At 54.1% G+C, this 15,215-nt stretch overlaps 1 protein-coding gene across 3 annotated transcripts; it reads left to right on the top strand.

Annotated features, from left to right (window-relative positions):
• The first annotated feature begins 14 nt into the window (after positions 1 to 14).
• POLL (DNA polymerase lambda) lies at positions 15 to 10,332 on the top strand. Of its 3 annotated transcripts, none has more exons than XM_006210497.4 (9): positions 15 to 84; positions 906 to 1,070; positions 1,773 to 2,067; positions 2,249 to 2,408; positions 2,799 to 3,116; positions 3,881 to 4,054; positions 4,619 to 4,747; positions 6,799 to 6,967; positions 7,407 to 8,312. In XM_006210497.4, the coding sequence occupies exons 2-9, from the start codon at positions 956 to 958 to the stop codon at positions 7,769 to 7,771; spliced, it is 1,725 nt and encodes a 574-aa protein (XP_006210559.1). In that variant the 5' UTR covers positions 15 to 84; positions 906 to 955; the 3' UTR covers positions 7,772 to 8,312. The 3 variants fall into 3 exon arrangements, with proteins under 3 accessions (XP_006210559.1, XP_072827890.1, XP_031538566.1); XM_072971789.1 differs by lacking the exons at positions 15 to 84; positions 7,407 to 8,312 and adding exons at positions 108 to 490; positions 10,207 to 10,332; XM_031682706.2 differs by lacking the exon at positions 15 to 84 and adding an exon at positions 108 to 490.
• Positions 10,333 to 15,215: the final 4,883 nt, after the last annotated feature.

The raw sequence follows: 15,215 nt of genomic DNA, 5'->3' as shown, positions 1-15,215 counted from the left end.
CCCGGAAGATATTCTTGGCACTTACTTTTCCTGCCCCACCCCCCGCCAACATACACCCTTAGTTCGCTCTCATTGGCTGTTCTGGTAAGTACTTTACTCCTGCCTACCCCGGGTGACCTATCCGGCTTGGAGTTGACCCCATACTGGACCGAATCCGAGGAATGGGAATGAGCCCTCAGAGAGGGTCCGGACACCCCAGCACTCCCCTGGCCCCCAACTGAGAATGCCTGCCGCGCGCCAGCTGCGCATGCGGCGGGTGCCCCACACCTGCCGGAGACTTCACCCCCAGCTGTGAGGCCGAGACTCCCCCAGTCCCGGAAGTCTCCCCACACGTGCTGCGGCCGCAGATCTCCCAGCAGCTGAGGGCCTGTGCGCCCCTGATGCCGAGCTGTTTGAGACCCGGGCAGGTGCAGGGCGTTACCCTCGCCTCTCTAACCTCCACCTGCCACCCGTCCCCCACCCAGTTTTCCTCTGCGGGTCTGTGATGGAGGTAAAGAAAGATTACATTCAAGTTCCCCTCAGTCCCCACTCCTCTTGGGAGCCCAAGTCCTTCTTAAAGATGTAGCTCCATTTCCTAGCCTGCATCCCATTCTGGATTCCCTTTGGAAGTGGGATGCAGCAGGAGCAGACACTGCACACTGAATCTTCAGAGTAAACCGCCTGAGGAATGATATCGTTTGGTACCCCGCAAAAGTTCCCCCAATAGTTCCACTCTTCCTCTCATCTTCCCCAGTACTCTGACTTTGAAAGGCTAGTAAGTGTAGAGCTAGGCTAGACCACCCAAGTTCAACTGGGTTTTGGGAGACCCCTGGGAACTGGGCTACAAACCCCAAGCCCTGGTCAGCAAAGACTCCACCTTCATGGTCAGAGTAGGGGAGCCTCAATTCTGAGTTTTCACATGATAGGTGCCCTGAACAACCCTCCAGTAGAAAGGCCAGGATCCAGCCATATCTCAATGGACCCCAGGGGCATCCTGAAGGCATTTCCCAAACGGAAGAAAATTCATACCAATCCATCATCAAAAGCACTTACAAAGATTCTCAAGAGAGAAGACAGAGAAGGAACAGGAGGTGAGTTTCAGAACCCTTGTGTGTTTGAACCTCAGGCTTCCTACATAGTTCATGTCCAGAATCAGATATTACAGCTGACTGCCCACCAGCAGCCTGCAGGTTTGTTTGTACCTGCCTTATACTAGGCTCGGTCCCCAGTCTTTGACAGACCACTTGCTCTTATCTTCTACCCCACCCGAGACCTCTATCAACCTGAAAATATTCCCTGGTCCCTAAGGAAATAACTAGCAGAATCCTTTGCTCTCCAGGAGGTTGCCTGCCCCAGGGAAGGGCAGGGGGAGCCTTCTCAGGTCCCCAGAATTATAACTTATTTTGCAGCCAAATTGACAAATAGATGGCAAAAACTTACATGGTGGGCTGGGTGGGGAGAGGGGAATCTTAGATGATGAGACCTGAAATTGCAAAACATGTGCCTTGTGCCTGATACATAATAGGTGTCTACTAATATTTGTTGAAAGTATAAATGATCAAATAAATTATTTATAGGATGCCCACAATGTGCCAGATGTTGTTCTAGGTTACATCCTTGCCCTTACATCAAGTGATGACCCATGAGGAAATTAACTGTATGCTGGTAGTAGAAGCCCCAGAAAGCAGGCAGGCTGGGTGGAGGAAAATGATTGGGGGAAGGGGACTGTGAAGGGTTCATTTGGATCATGTCTGAAAGCTATGACAGTAGGCATCTGGATGTCCCCTCCACAGAGTGGCTGAGCTCCGTGCGGGCACATGTTGTGCCCACTGGCATTGGGCGAGCCCGGGCAGAACTCTTTGAGAATCAGATTGTCCAGCATGGTGGCCAGATATGCCCAGCCCAGACCCCTGGGGTCACTCACATTGTGGTGGATGAAGGCATGGACTGGGAGCGAGCCCTCCGCCTCCTGAGACTGCCCCGGCTGCCCTCAGGTGCTCAGCTGGTGAAGTCAGCCTGGCTGAGCTTGTGCCTGCAGGAGAGAAGGCTGGTGGACACGGCAGCATTCAGCATCTTCATCCCCAAGAGGTAGGCTGGTCTTAGTCTTTCCTCAAATGTTTTCTTCAGCACTCTTCTTGAGTTATTAAGAATAACTCTCATTGTCTTAACTGGATACAGTAAAAAACCAAGATTTCAGAGTAGAGAAGGATTGAGAGCAGAGACAGGGTGAGACCTTTGGTGTCTTAACCTTCCATCACCATCCCTGCAGGTACCTGGATCAAGCACAGCTCAGCAAGGCAGACCAAGACTGTTCTCCTCCTGGAGACTGTGAGGCTCAGCTCAGGACAGCCCCCTCTCCTTCCCCTCCTCCCGTGAGACCTGTACCTCCTTCCCCGAGGGCAGAGGAGGTTGCAAGCACGCAAGCCCAGGTCAGGAGCCTCCCAACCCCCACTGTTCCCTTCCCCTGGGAATTAAATCACAGAAACAGGAATGATAATTATAGAAGCTGGGTGATGAGTCCTTGGGCGGTTGTTCAGAAAGTCCCAGGCCCCTGAGAGAGGAGGGCTCTCTTTACTGGGAAGCCATTTAGCTCTTTCCACCACTTCTCACTCCTGCATTTACCACATACCTCTGGGGGGCCTAGGGCTGGGCACGGCGGGGAGCCAGATGGAACACAGCCCCACACTTAAGGAGACCCAAATATGATGCAGAGGACCCAGCCTTATTCTTGGGTCTGACTAGGAAACAACCCCCACCTCTGAGGAGCCCTCCTCCTGAGGGGCATAAACTTACTGTCTCTTCTCCTTCCCATCCTCAAGCCTGACTCTGATGATGAAACCAGTGATGGGGAAGAGACTCAGGTTAGCTCAGCTGATCTGGAAGCCCTGATCAGTGGCCGCTACCCTACTCCCCTTGAGGGAGATGGTGGGCCTAGCCCAGCACCTGAGGGCCTGGCTAAGTGGGTCTGTGCACAGCCATCAAGCCAGAAGGCAACCAACCACAACACCCACATCACAGAGAAGCTGGAAGTGCTGGCCAAAGCCTACAGTGTTCAGGGAGACAAGTGGAGGGCCCTGGGCTATGCCAAGGCCATCAATGCCCTCAAGAGCTTCCACAAGCCTGTCACCTCCTACCAGGTACCTGGGGGCCAGGGGAGGGTATGTGGAGGGTCTTCTCTTTACTGGCCAGAGGCTGGTGGAGGCACCAGACACAAGTAGGGATCAGGTGGAGTGGTTAAGGTTTTATGATATCTGGGGCTTGCACAAAAGAAAAAATAATTGGGAGATTGATGAAAGCAGATTGGCAAAATCTTGATAATTACAGAAGCTGGGTGATGGGTACTTGGAGATTCGTTATACTATTCTCTCTACTTTGGAATTTTTTCCCATAATAAAAAGTTTTTTATACTCTGGGAGTCAAAAGACCAGAGACTGAATCCTAGTTCCCATCATTCACTGCCTGTGTGACTTTAGGCAAATTACTTAAACCCTTTGAGCATTAGTTTCCTCATCAATAAAAAGGGACTAAGACAAGTCACAAATGCAGTGCTGCTGGGAGGACTAAATGCTATGACCCCTGCAGTGCAGGACCTGATACACGATAAAGCCTCAGTAAACGATAGCTCCACTGTTGTAACTGTGACTAGTATCATCAGTATTGCCTTTCCTCTGTTTCCTGTGCTGATCTCCATCCCTCTGGGAACTAAAAGACAAGTTACCCAGCCCATTCCATCAAAACCTCTCATCTTAAATGTACCCAAGCTTTACACAGCTATCAGCTGCCAACCAGCCAGACTGGCTTTTACTCAGACATCTGCTAACGGAGTCCGCTTCTCCACCATTGGCTCTGCCCCTCCCATCTTCTCACCCTTCTTTCCTGCCTCTGCCTCCTCTTCCTCTAGGAGGCCTTTAGTATCCCTGGGATTGGAAAGCGGATGGCTGAGAAGATCGTGGAGATCCTGGAGAGTGGGCATCTGCGGAAGCTGGACCACATCAGCGAGAGCGTGCCTGTCTTAGAGCTCTTCTCCAACATCTGGGGCGCTGGAACCAAGACTGCCCAGATGTGGTACCATCAGGTCACACCCTGTCCCAGCCCCTACTTCAGTTTTTCTCTGTCTTAGGGCTCCTGGCCCACAGTTGATGTCCTGTGCTCTGATGGGAAAGAACCCAGATAAATAGGGAAACGACTGTTCAAAGGGACCAGGGCTCATGCAGGTCCTTCTCTTGGCTCCCAGAACTACCTGATTGCTTGGTGTCCTTGATATGTGGTGTAAGCAGTGCAAACCATATGTTTCTCTGTCCCCTAGACCAGCAAGAGCCTTCCTGAGGAGACCAAGCCTCAGGGCTGAGCATCCAGATCAGTGGTTTCCAAACCTGGCCATGCCTAGAATCATCCCTAGACTGATGGAATCATGAACCAGTGTTCTAGGATTGTGGCAGGGCTGGATTGGGGTGTGTCCCCCATGCCTCTGCCTTTCCCAAGTCCCACTGATTACAGATTGAACCAATCATGGGGTTGGTCCTGCCTCAGGCCTGCCTCGGAGTCTGGGAGTGATGGAGGCCTCGTGAATGTGCTCATTCACTACTTCTTCATTGGCCCTGGATCCTCATAGTCTTTCCATCTGGCTTCTTTTTTCCAGGGTTTCCGGAGCCTAGAAGATATCCGCACCCAGGCCTCTCTAACCAGCCAGCAAGCCATTGGCCTAAAGCATTACAACGACTTCCTGGACCGCATGCCCAGGGAGGAGGCTTCAGAGATCGAGCAGACAGTAAGCAGGTGTCCCAGGGCAGTGAGAAGAGCCAGGCCCTACTGTAAGCTCAGGGCCCAGCTTGAAGCCAAGAACCCTGATCCCTCAGCAGGGGAGCCCAGTAGGTATTGGAAGCTGCAGGCCACCAGAGGTTGGGACTAGTGGGAAAAGAGCAAGTTGAGAGGGGTGGGTGGCTTTGGTAGGGAAGGGCTACAACACCGGCTTTCTGGGCTAGAGTTCTCAATTATTGGCCAGAGTTAGCACCAGCTTAGGTGCCAGAATGGTGTTAGGACTGGTTTAATGTTAGGGTTAGCTTAGAGACAGATTATGATCAGAACTACTTGAAGATATTGGCATTAGAGCTAGGTTAGGGTGGATCAGGGCAGAGGTTCTGAACATTTTTTGATTCACAGACTTCTGTGAGAACCTAATGAAAACCATGGGCTCTTTCTCTCCACAATTTGTACAAACATACACAGTTTTGTATCTCCTTCCAGATGTTTGCACCTTCTGCAGCCCACTCGAGGCTGGTTCAGGGTTTGGGCTAGAGTTGGTGTAGAAGCATAGTGCCAGTAGGATTAGGTTTAAGGTTAGAGGAAAGCTAGATCAAGAACTGAGTTAAGGTTAGGTCTGAATTAGGAGTAGGTTTTCTTAGTGTTGGATGCTTTTAGTTAAGATTTGTGGTTGTCCTAGAAAAAAGTTTAGACAAGAATTAGGATTGGTTTAGAGTCGTGTTAGGAATTAAGTTCATATAAAACCTAGATTAGAAGGAAACTAGGGTACATATAGGGTTAGATATATCATTTGTTCAGTTGGTGTTAGGATTAGGGGCTGGTTGATTTGGGCAAGGTTTGCTCACTTTGGTCTGTGATTCTAATAGGGTAGGACTCCCTGGAGACTCTGGCCCGGCTTAGTTGAAATCAGCCTCCAGCTGTACTCCAGGCCATGTGCTATGAGGCTGGTGGGGGATGGATAGACAGGCCCTTTGTCCACCCATCACCAGGCCTTCGTGCTAGTGATGACCCATCACTCAGCCACGGTATCTGGGCACAGAAAATGCCCCCGAGAGCCTCCAACCCCCGCCCATTGGAACAGAAGTGGCTTCCCAACTGGCCCACTCCCCCTATTTAAGGGCCTTAGGAGTTTTTGATGGGATTACTCATCCTAGGCCTCCTCCCAGCCTCTTGGGAGGCTCAAGAAGGGAGTGAGGGGATTAGCAGATCCTGCCTATCAGGAAAATTGAGGTATCCAGGACCCCAGAAATCTCAGCATCCTGGGGTGGAGCCGGGGAGGCCATCTGCATATGAAAGTCCTCGGTGTCTCTGGGGAGGCTAATGGGCTTATCCTCCCTCAGTGATGATCCTTCAGCAGATAGTCCGCTCTGTCTCAGCTCCCTCCCCACCAAGCCTCATTCCTCCAAGGAAGGATGTGGGTGGGCATTGGCTCAGAATTGCCTCCCTCTCTCTTGGCTTCCTTTCCTTTCCTTTCCTTTTCCTTTCCTTTTCCTTTCCTTTTCCTTTCCTTTTCCTTTCCTTTCCTTTCCTTTCCGTGCAGTGATATTTCTGGGCTCCATCTCCCCCAAGGCCTGGGCCCAGAGCACCTGTCAGCCACCTGCTCAGGCCTCAAGCCCCAACTCACATTCTGCCTTTAGCTCCAAATCCAAAGATACCTGGGGTTGCCGAGACCTGGCTGAGGGCTTCCTGGCACCTGGTCCTTTGTCCTAAGTAGAGTTTCACAGACTTGGGCACATGGGTTGGGGGCAGAAGTCCAGAGAAGGTGTGTCTCTGCTCTTGAAGAGCTCTAGAGGAAAGGGTCAGTGCCTTCCCTCAGAATCTGAGCTCACCTTCTCATATCTCTCGTCAGGCCACCCGCTGTGGTATGAGTGTGTTTTTTTCTCTTCTGTCCTAGAAGCTAGAGAACTGCTGCTCCCTGGCGTAGAGCTCTGACCTCTGTTCCTTGGAGCTTTTCCCCTCAGGCTGGAGCACATGTCCAAGGATTGGCTTGGGGCACAGGCTGGGTGTGTGGGCTCCTGGGTCAGGGAAGGCCCACACCCCCTCACTGCCCTTTCCCAGGTTCGGGAAGCAGCTCAGGCCTTCAACTCTGGGCTGCTGTGCGTGGCATGTGGTTCATACCGACGGGGGAAGGCAACATGTGGTGATGTGGACGTGCTGCTCACCCACCCAGATGGCCGTTCTCACCGGGGCATCTTCAGCCGCCTCCTGGACAGTCTCCGGCAGCAAGGTATAAGCCCCACCTCCGGGTGAGCAGGTGGGCAGGGGGCAGGGTAGGGTGGCCCCCAGGAGGGAGGGCCTCAAAGTTGCCATCTCTAGGCAGGAAGCAGGGGAAGGCTGCTTTGTGAGAATCCCACCTCTCTCGTGGCCAGAGGCACTTCAGGGAAGAGATGAATCAGCTCCCCGCACCTCCTGAGAGGTGCTCAGTAATAACCTGCAGGCTGAGTGTCTCGTTTGCTCTCCCTTTGCCACTGTGGGGAGGTGTGGAGGATTTACTATGCATGTTTTACCGATAAGGGCACAGGCCCAGAGAGTGGGAGGTCACCCAGCAAATGAATGGACGAGCTGGGAATAGAGGACCCAGGGATGATCAGAGAAGCCTGGGGGAAGGTTAGGATAGCCCCGGGCCTGGCTGCTGCCCTCCCAGCAGCCCTCCTGTGTTGGGCCAGGGTTCCTGACGGATGACTTGGTGAGCCAAGAGGAGAACGGCCAACAGCAGAAGTACCTGGGTGTATGCCAGCTCCCAGGGCCAGGGCGGCGGCACCGACGACTGGACATCATCGTCGTGCCCTACCGCGAGTTTGCCTGCGCCCTGCTCTACTTCACCGGTTCTGCCCATTTCAACCGCTCCATGCGGGCTCTGGCCAAGACCAAGGGCATGAGCTTGTCAGAGCATGCCCTCAGCACGGCAGTGGTCCGGGACACCCAAGGCCTCAAGGTGGGGCCTGGCCGAGTGCTGCCCACCCGCACTGAGAAGGATGTCTTCAGGCTCTTAGGCCTGCCCTACCGAGAGCCAGCTGAGCGGGACTGGTAACCCATGGCGGGGGAGGCAGGACAAGCTGGACCGGCTGCCTCACCTGGCCGTCTGTTACTCTCCACCAGCCTCAGCTGGCTGAACCTCACTACTGCAGCCACCAGCTCCCCTGGGCCAGATGGAAAGGGCCAGCCTGGCTCTCAGGGTCTGCCCAGCCTTCTCCCTGACAGGAGCAGGCTGCTACCCCCTCTACCTCACCATTGCCCCTGGTAGGGTTTTGCACGTGGACACCCCCCCCAGCCCCATTTTTAAGCAGGAACTGGTGCCTCATTTGAATCCAGCTTCCCGTGCTGAAGGCCCAGGCATTTGCCCCCTTCTCTGCCCCGAGGAGGGTCTAGCTGCTGGGGGTGGGACTGGGGCTGCAGCTGTGGCCCAATATCACTCCAGACCCTTCAGAGCAGGAAAATGAGCCATTCCACATGTCCTCCCTCCACCATCCCCACTTCCTGTGCAGGTGGCAGTGTGGGGAGGGGATACCCCAGGCTCGGTAAGGACAGCATCTGAAGGCCCAGGGGCCCAGTAAAGTGCACTTGACATTCTACCTGCCTGGCTTGTCTGTGAGCTGCTGCAGCCAAGGCCTGGGGTGTCCAGGTCCAAATGTGAATGTTGCTTCTCGCCTCCTTTTGCTTCCCACTTGAGTATCCCAGCCTGCTCAGCAGCCTCTCCAGACCCAGAGGAGCACGGCCTCCAGGGCTCGAAGAGGTAACCAGTGGGACACAGGAAAACTTGGCTAGTTAATCCCTTCCTACGCACAGGAAGTCTCAGAACCACAGGGAGGGATGGTGCTGACCTCTGGTCTGGAACCAATGGCCTGGCCGCCATTCCTGCCATCTCCTGGGGGAAGGAGGAGAGGGGCCTCCCTCTCCCCAGAGAGACTCAGAATTCTAGAGACTGCCTTCAAACCCTTCAGACGCCAATCCTACCTCCTGCGTGATCCCTCCTCCTAGCAAGGGCAATAGGAAATCATGGGATAAAAAGGGAGTGTGCCCACACCCTCCAGAGAGACCCATCCTGGGGGTGGTGTCCTCTTGGCTGCTCAGTCTGGCACAGGAGCCCAGGGAAAGAGCTAATGGAGGGATTCTGTGTCTTGAGAAAGGCTGCCCAGGTTGGGGGAGGGGTGATTCTCTGAGTTCAAACTAAGGAAAGGGTGTGGTGGGTGTTTTCCCAGCCACTTCTGGGCCTGAGCCTGCTTCCTGGGCAGGCTGTTAGCCCAGGAACCAGGGCTTTTCACCCCAGTGCTCCATCCTGCTTTGGGACCCTGGTGGGAACTAGCATCCTGGCTAGAAACTGAGCACCCCAAAACTACCACCCGTTTGCCACCTGGTCATAAAGAGAAGGAGCCCACAGGTCTGCTTCCTGCCCCTAGCCGAGCCCACCATCACTTTAGCCCGCATGGGCAGAGAGGTTCTCCTCAAGATGTCCACGTCCTAATCTGGGGAACCTGTGACTATGTTACCCTACTTGGCAAGAAAGGGACATTGTCCATGTGATTAAGGCTAAGGATTTTGAGATGAGATTATCAGTGGGCCAAATCTAATCATAAATCCTTAAAAGTGGAGAACCTCTCCTGGCTACAATCAGAGATGTAAAAACAGAAGGAAGGTCAGAGAGATGCGATGTTTCTACCTTTGAAGAAAGAGAGAGAAGGCCACCAGCCAAGGAATGTGGGGAGGCCTCTAGAAACTGGAAGAGGCAAGGAAGCAGATTCTACCCTAGAGCCTTCATAACAGAACGTGGCCCTGCCAATACCTCAATTTTATTCCAGAGACCTGTGTCAGACTTCTAAACAACAGAACTGTTCAGAAATAACTTGTTTTAAGCCACATTGAAGTAACACATTTCTTCAATGATAGAGAACCCATAGACCACGCTGTCTTGGTCTCCCCCTGTACAAAGTGAGTGGAGGGACCAGGCACTGTGGGTGTGAGAAGGCCCTGCTGTAAGGTGAAAGAGGTCCACCCAAGAACAATTTGGTGAGGGGAAGGGGAGGGAGCCTCCTCACATGCCCGGAGCAGGTGGTAGGCAAAGCCAGGATCCCAGCCCTCACGGACTGGCTGCCACATGCTCAGTCTGAGCCTCCCAATTTCCCTCTGTCACTTTGTGCCCCAGGTACAGTCCTCTGTGGGCTGCTCCACCCCAACCCTGCCAACCTGGGAGCCTCATCTTTTCCCAGGGCCTGGGGCGATAACATTGGCCCAACACTTGGCCTGAAAGGGGAACAGGACCAAGCCAAGCTTTCTTCCCAGGTTCTGGCTGCCCCTGGGGGAGCAGGTGTGGGCACAGGGCCAGGAGCCTCCCAGGCGTGGGGTGGGTGTGGCAGGGTGGGAAGCCCCACTGTGTCCTGCCCTCCAGGACCCAAGGGCTGGGAATGGAAAACCTAGGCCCTTTGTCCTGCTTCTCCAGGAGAGTTACGAGATTCCTGTCCCTTTAAACAGAATGGGATGCCTCTTACCAGGACTAGGGATGACAGCTTGGAGAAGACATCGCCTCACCCCCTCTCTACACACCCCCAACAGGAGAGCCTCTTTCCAGCCCTACCACAGTCTCAGAGATCAACCTCGTGGCAGCTACAGCTACTGGGACACCTGCTGCTACTCAGACTCTGCCGACACACAGGAGCAGCCCCAGACCTAGGACGGGCTCAACCCCCTAGACCTTTAACCCTCTGTCCACTCTGCCCTTCAGTCCCGGCACCAGTTAGCTGGTTTTCCAGAATCTCTGAGCCTTTGGGCAGCCCTGCTTCTGAGCTCTGAAACAGAGGGACCATCAGGGCTTAAGTCTCCAAACTGGCCATAGACTCTGGGCCAGGCTTCATCCCCATCATCTAAACCCACGGCCCTGCAAACCATGATCCTCCACACTGGAGGTCACTGCAGAAGCTGAGCCCCAGAAAAAGACCTAAAGGGAACATTCCTGAAGAAGTTCTCCAAGATGAGGAGGGGGCTCAGTGGTGGAGAGACTGTGGGCAGGGCCATGAGGAGGCCATGGGAGGGCAGTACAGGCCCCGGATGAGGAGCCACTGCTCATTGCCTGAGTGGCTGTGGAACCTCTGGCTGACCCTTGGCTCTGCTGGCCTCGGGCTTGGCCTTGACAGAGCAGGCGCATGGCCTGGGACATCAGATTCCTCCCACAGCAAAAGCCCCCTGTCCTTTTGCCCTCACCATCAAGCTCCGGTTCCCTCAGCTTGGCCGCTACTGTGCCTGTGTCTGACTGCCTGGCCATTTGTCTGTGTGCTTAACGTGCATCCCAGCCCAGTGTTTGTGTGCTGCGGGTTCATGATTTTGCATCTCTACACATGTATGGACAACCTGGGTGTGTGTCTGTGTCCGTAGCTCTGGACCTCAGTGTGCATGCCCCTGTGTCCTCAAGGGCTTGGGCAGGGCCTGGGGGCTGGAAGGAGGCTCCCTGGAGTCCCCTGTGATGCTGGGCAGGGACTGCAGAAGGTGGTGGAGCCCCAGTGGGCTCCAGACTCTGGGCCTCGTGTCCTGGAGGCGGCCGCAGGGCGGGCCGCCTGCGTCAGCCTTGAGCGGCCATCAATAGCGCGCGGTTAATTAATTTGATGGGAACAGCAGGGACCGCCGTTTGCATTTAGTGAAGTTCCAGGAACTTCCAACCTCATCTTCATAATTGGCCTCATAAATTGTAAGAAAGAGAGAGATCAGCAAAGCGGGAGGGAGGAGGGGCCGCCCGTCCGTCCTTATTTAATTTTATTGCTGAAATTCATCTTTTTAGCCTCCTCCGGAATCGGCTCTCCCTGCCGGATTTGCCTAATCATGATAAATTAATATTCATTTCCCCGCCTCTTACCCAGCTCCCGCGCTTGGATGGAGCTGGGGAGGGTCTCCTTCCAGCCCCTCTGCCAGGCCTGGTGGGAGCCTGGAGCGAGGGGACCCCTGCGTGGGAGGGAGCTTGCCTGCAGAACAGAAAGTGGAGCCTGAGGAGGGCTGGTGAGGAGTCTGGGAGAAGAGGGGCTCTGTTACCATGGGCGGGGGGGGGGGGTTGGGGGGGATGTGAAGGGACTGATTGGGGCTCCCAGATGAGAGATTCCTGAGGCCCCTGTCCCCTCCCTGGGCAGGAACAACCCAGAAGGTCCAGAATGTTGGGATCAACTACCTCTGCCCAGCTAGGGCTGGGCGGGAGAGACAGGAAGGGGCCGAGAAAGCCCTTTTGGAGACCCAGTGGCTGAGATCCTGGGCAGATATCAATGGGTTTGGGAGAAGAATTCTGAAGGCCAGTTCTAGATGAGAGGTGGGGAGAAGAGAGAGGCCCATTGCCCACTTGATCTGTCTTTGCCCCACTTCCCACCAACTAGATGCAGGCTACCTTGCCCTGTGCAGACTCTGGTGGGGGGCCCTTTCTAGTCTGTGGGGCCTCAGAGGCACCCATGGTCTCTCACCAACAGAAGCGGCCACCTCCTCACAGTCCAGCCCAGCTGGGTGACTGGGCCTCTCACACTGGGCACTGTGGCTCTGTTGGGTGCCTGTACCACTCTCCCTTGGTCAGGCCCTTTCAGAGGCCTGCAGTGGGCTGTTTCTAGAAGGGTTATGCAATCCCTGGGTGGTGGGGCCCCTGCAGTCCAAAGGGTCAGATTCTGTGTCTTCTTGCATAATTAGTATGTGAGCCCTGGGAGGGATTTAGATTTTTAATCTACCACCTTGTCCCATTTTACAGATGAGGAAACTGAGGACCAGAAACAGGAGGTGACCGACCTAAGGTCTCACAGAAGTCGAGGAGGCTGTTTCCACCCCAACTTGGAGGCTGGGTGTGGTGTGCAGGATTCTCTGAAAGACCCCTAGTGACTTTTACCCTGTATAGCCACCTTTCTTTTGAGTGTGGGTGAAGCCTTCAACTCTGATGAGGTGTTACTCCTGCAGTATGTTACCTTTTATAGCAAAAGGGAGATTATCTCGGTGGGTCTAGTCTAATCACATGAACCCTTTAAAAGCAGTTTTCTCTGGCCATTAGCAGAAGGGGCAGGCAGAGAGATTCAAAACATGAGGATCCAATACACCTTTGTTGGCTTTGAGGATGGAGGGGACCATGTGCAAGGACCAGGGAGGGTCCTCAAGGAGCTGAGAGCAGCCCTTAGCTGACAGCCAGCAAGGAAATGGGGACCTTAGTCTTACAACCACAAGGAACTGAATTCAGTCAACAATAAGAATGAGCGTGGAAGCTGATCTTTCCCAGAACTTCCACATAAAAGCCCAGCCTGGCCAAAATTGATTTAGGTCTACGGGTCCCTAATCAGAAAATTCAGCTGAGCTTGCCTGGATTACAAAAGAAAGATAACTAACAGGTCTTGTTTTTAGGGGCTAAGTTTGTGATAATTAGTTGTTCAGTGGTAGAAACCTAATACACAGGACTAAGGGGAAGATTATCTTAGTAACAATTGACTGGAGCTTCCTAATTGCCAAAGTCCTCACCACTCCCTACTGTTTAACCTGGGACCAAACCCTTGTAAGCACTTAAATTTGTGACTCCTGCCAGGTGGAGTCTGGATCCCTAGGTAAATAGGAGCAGGGAGTTCACCTCTCACAGGAATGGGTTCTTGATAGAAGGAGCCTCTATGGAACTGGCTCAGGCAGAGGCTTCTAGGATGTGGGTAAGGGCTGGCTGATAATTTAGTGTACTTTCAAACCAGAGTTCCCCTTCCTGTCCCAAACCAGAATTTTCTATTTATTCATGGGGCCTGGGTGGGTGCTGGCAGGTGTTTTTGATTCCCACTGGAAGGCATCAGCTTCTCTGGATATTGAGAAACACCAATTGACATTTTGTCAGTTACGGAGTCTCCAGCGAGGAGACCTGGGTTAGCTGCACCATATTTCTGGTTTATTTCATCAAGGTTTCAGCAGCATTTATTGATTGACTCTGAGCCTGGCCAGTCTACCCTTAACCCAGCCCTGCACACAGACTATCTCGTGTAACCTTCCCAACAACTACATGGGTACTTGTATTATCCCAGTTGACAGATGAGGAAAGTGAGGCCCAGAGAGATTCACTCACTTGTGCTAAGTCACACAGCATGTGAGAACATGGGTTTCAACTCTAATCTCTGTGACCCAGGAAGTGCAGCTGGTTTCCCTGGCTCCCCATCTGGAAGCAGCTCTAGCCCAGATCTAACTGGACTTTCTGTCCTAACTTCCTTCCCTCCTTCTCCCACATACCCAAAGCAAAGAGCCCTGAGCTTTACAATGTCTGTGGAGGGTTCCTGATGCTGATGTTGAAGGGCACAATCCCTGGCTCTGAGACCTGGAGATTTGAATCAGCAAATGCCCACTTGCCCTGAGACAGGACCCACCCCCTGACCTCCCACCTCCACTAGGGAATTAGTGGTATAAGGGGTACCGACTCCCAAGCTCCAGCCCTGCTAGGGGCAAGGGTCCTGGCTCTGTAGCTCATGTTTCCCTCCATACACATGCCTGATCTGTCCCCTACAATCCCCACACGTGTATCTGCACACACTGGACCCCTCCCTCACAGCCCCACACATACTTGTTCCCACATGGATTCCACACAGGGCCTGATGGGGGCCCAGCCTGGCCTGAAACATCCCCTCACTCCCAATTCCAGGCTTCCTTTGAGGAATCCTCTCATCACCATGACCTTGGACTCTGCTGTATCTGAGCACGTTGGAGCCAGATTGACAAGGGCCTCCGGTTTAGCCACCATGCCCACCCTGTGGGACAGGAATCAACCCCCTGGCCTGCCCGTCTTCGTCCCAAGCTGCCTTATAGGGAGAAAGCCCAGGACCCTTAGGGCCTGGCCCTAGGATAGAGGACCCCAGGGTCCATGTCCTTCACTCCAGGCCAGAGAACCGTCCTGGAGTGTTGCTTTCCCCTTCAGAGCTTCTGAGAACCAAGGTCTCCCGACCTTGAGGGCCTCCCTGATCCTCTCCCACCCAAGTACCTTTGGAAGTTGCAGGGCCAAGTGAAGGAGGGAGGCTCCAGGGAGATGCCCTGAAGGAACCCCACCTGCTGCCCTGTGACACATAGACGCCAACTGCAGATTCCCCTCCAGAGCCTGGCTCCCGTAGGCAAGAAAAACGCTCTCTCCACTCCAATCTTAAAGTTCTGTTTTGCTGGACCTCACTCCCTCTGCTCCTCACTTAAGCGGGCCTCTCTGGCATCTGGAAAGGGAGCAGCTGCTCCGAAGCAGGCGGAAGGCGAGACAGAGGAGTGCTCCAAAGGGCCTCCTCGGGGACAAGGGCGTCTCGGCAAATAGTATCCCGCTGGCGGGTGGGGCCTTGCGGAGGGCTGGGCGGCCGCCGCCAGGTTTATTGGATTAGGAATGGACCGGGTACTGAGGCCGACGGGCGCGCTTCCCGGAGGAGGCCAGCAGAGGGCGCGCGAGGACCAGCCAAGAGGCCCCGCGCTGCTAAGGCTGAGGACTGGGGAGTGCGTAGAGAGGGTGGCAGGTGCAGAGAAGGAACTGCCCAGAGGCTTCT

This window comes from Vicugna pacos, chromosome 11, assembly GCF_048564905.1.
Source record: "Vicugna pacos chromosome 11, VicPac4, whole genome shotgun sequence".
In the NCBI taxonomy this organism is placed as follows: Eukaryota; Metazoa; Chordata; class Mammalia; order Artiodactyla; family Camelidae; genus Vicugna; species Vicugna pacos.
Note: the sequence above shows the minus strand (reverse complement) of the source record. Positions and strands in the feature narration are given on the sequence as shown.

Excerpts from the sequence above, each read along its gene's own strand:
- POLL (XM_006210497.4), top strand. The coding sequence starts at position 956 with ATGGACCCCAGGGGCATCCTGAAGGCATTTCCCAAACGGAAGAAAATT. Across the intron at positions 1,071-1,772 it reads AGACAGAGAAGGAACAGGAG|AGTGGCTGAGCTCCGTGCGG; the intron begins GTGAGTTTCAGA and ends TCCCCTCCACAG. Across the intron at positions 4,748-6,798 it reads CTTCAGAGATCGAGCAGACA|GTTCGGGAAGCAGCTCAGGC; the intron begins GTAAGCAGGTGT and ends GCCCTTTCCCAG.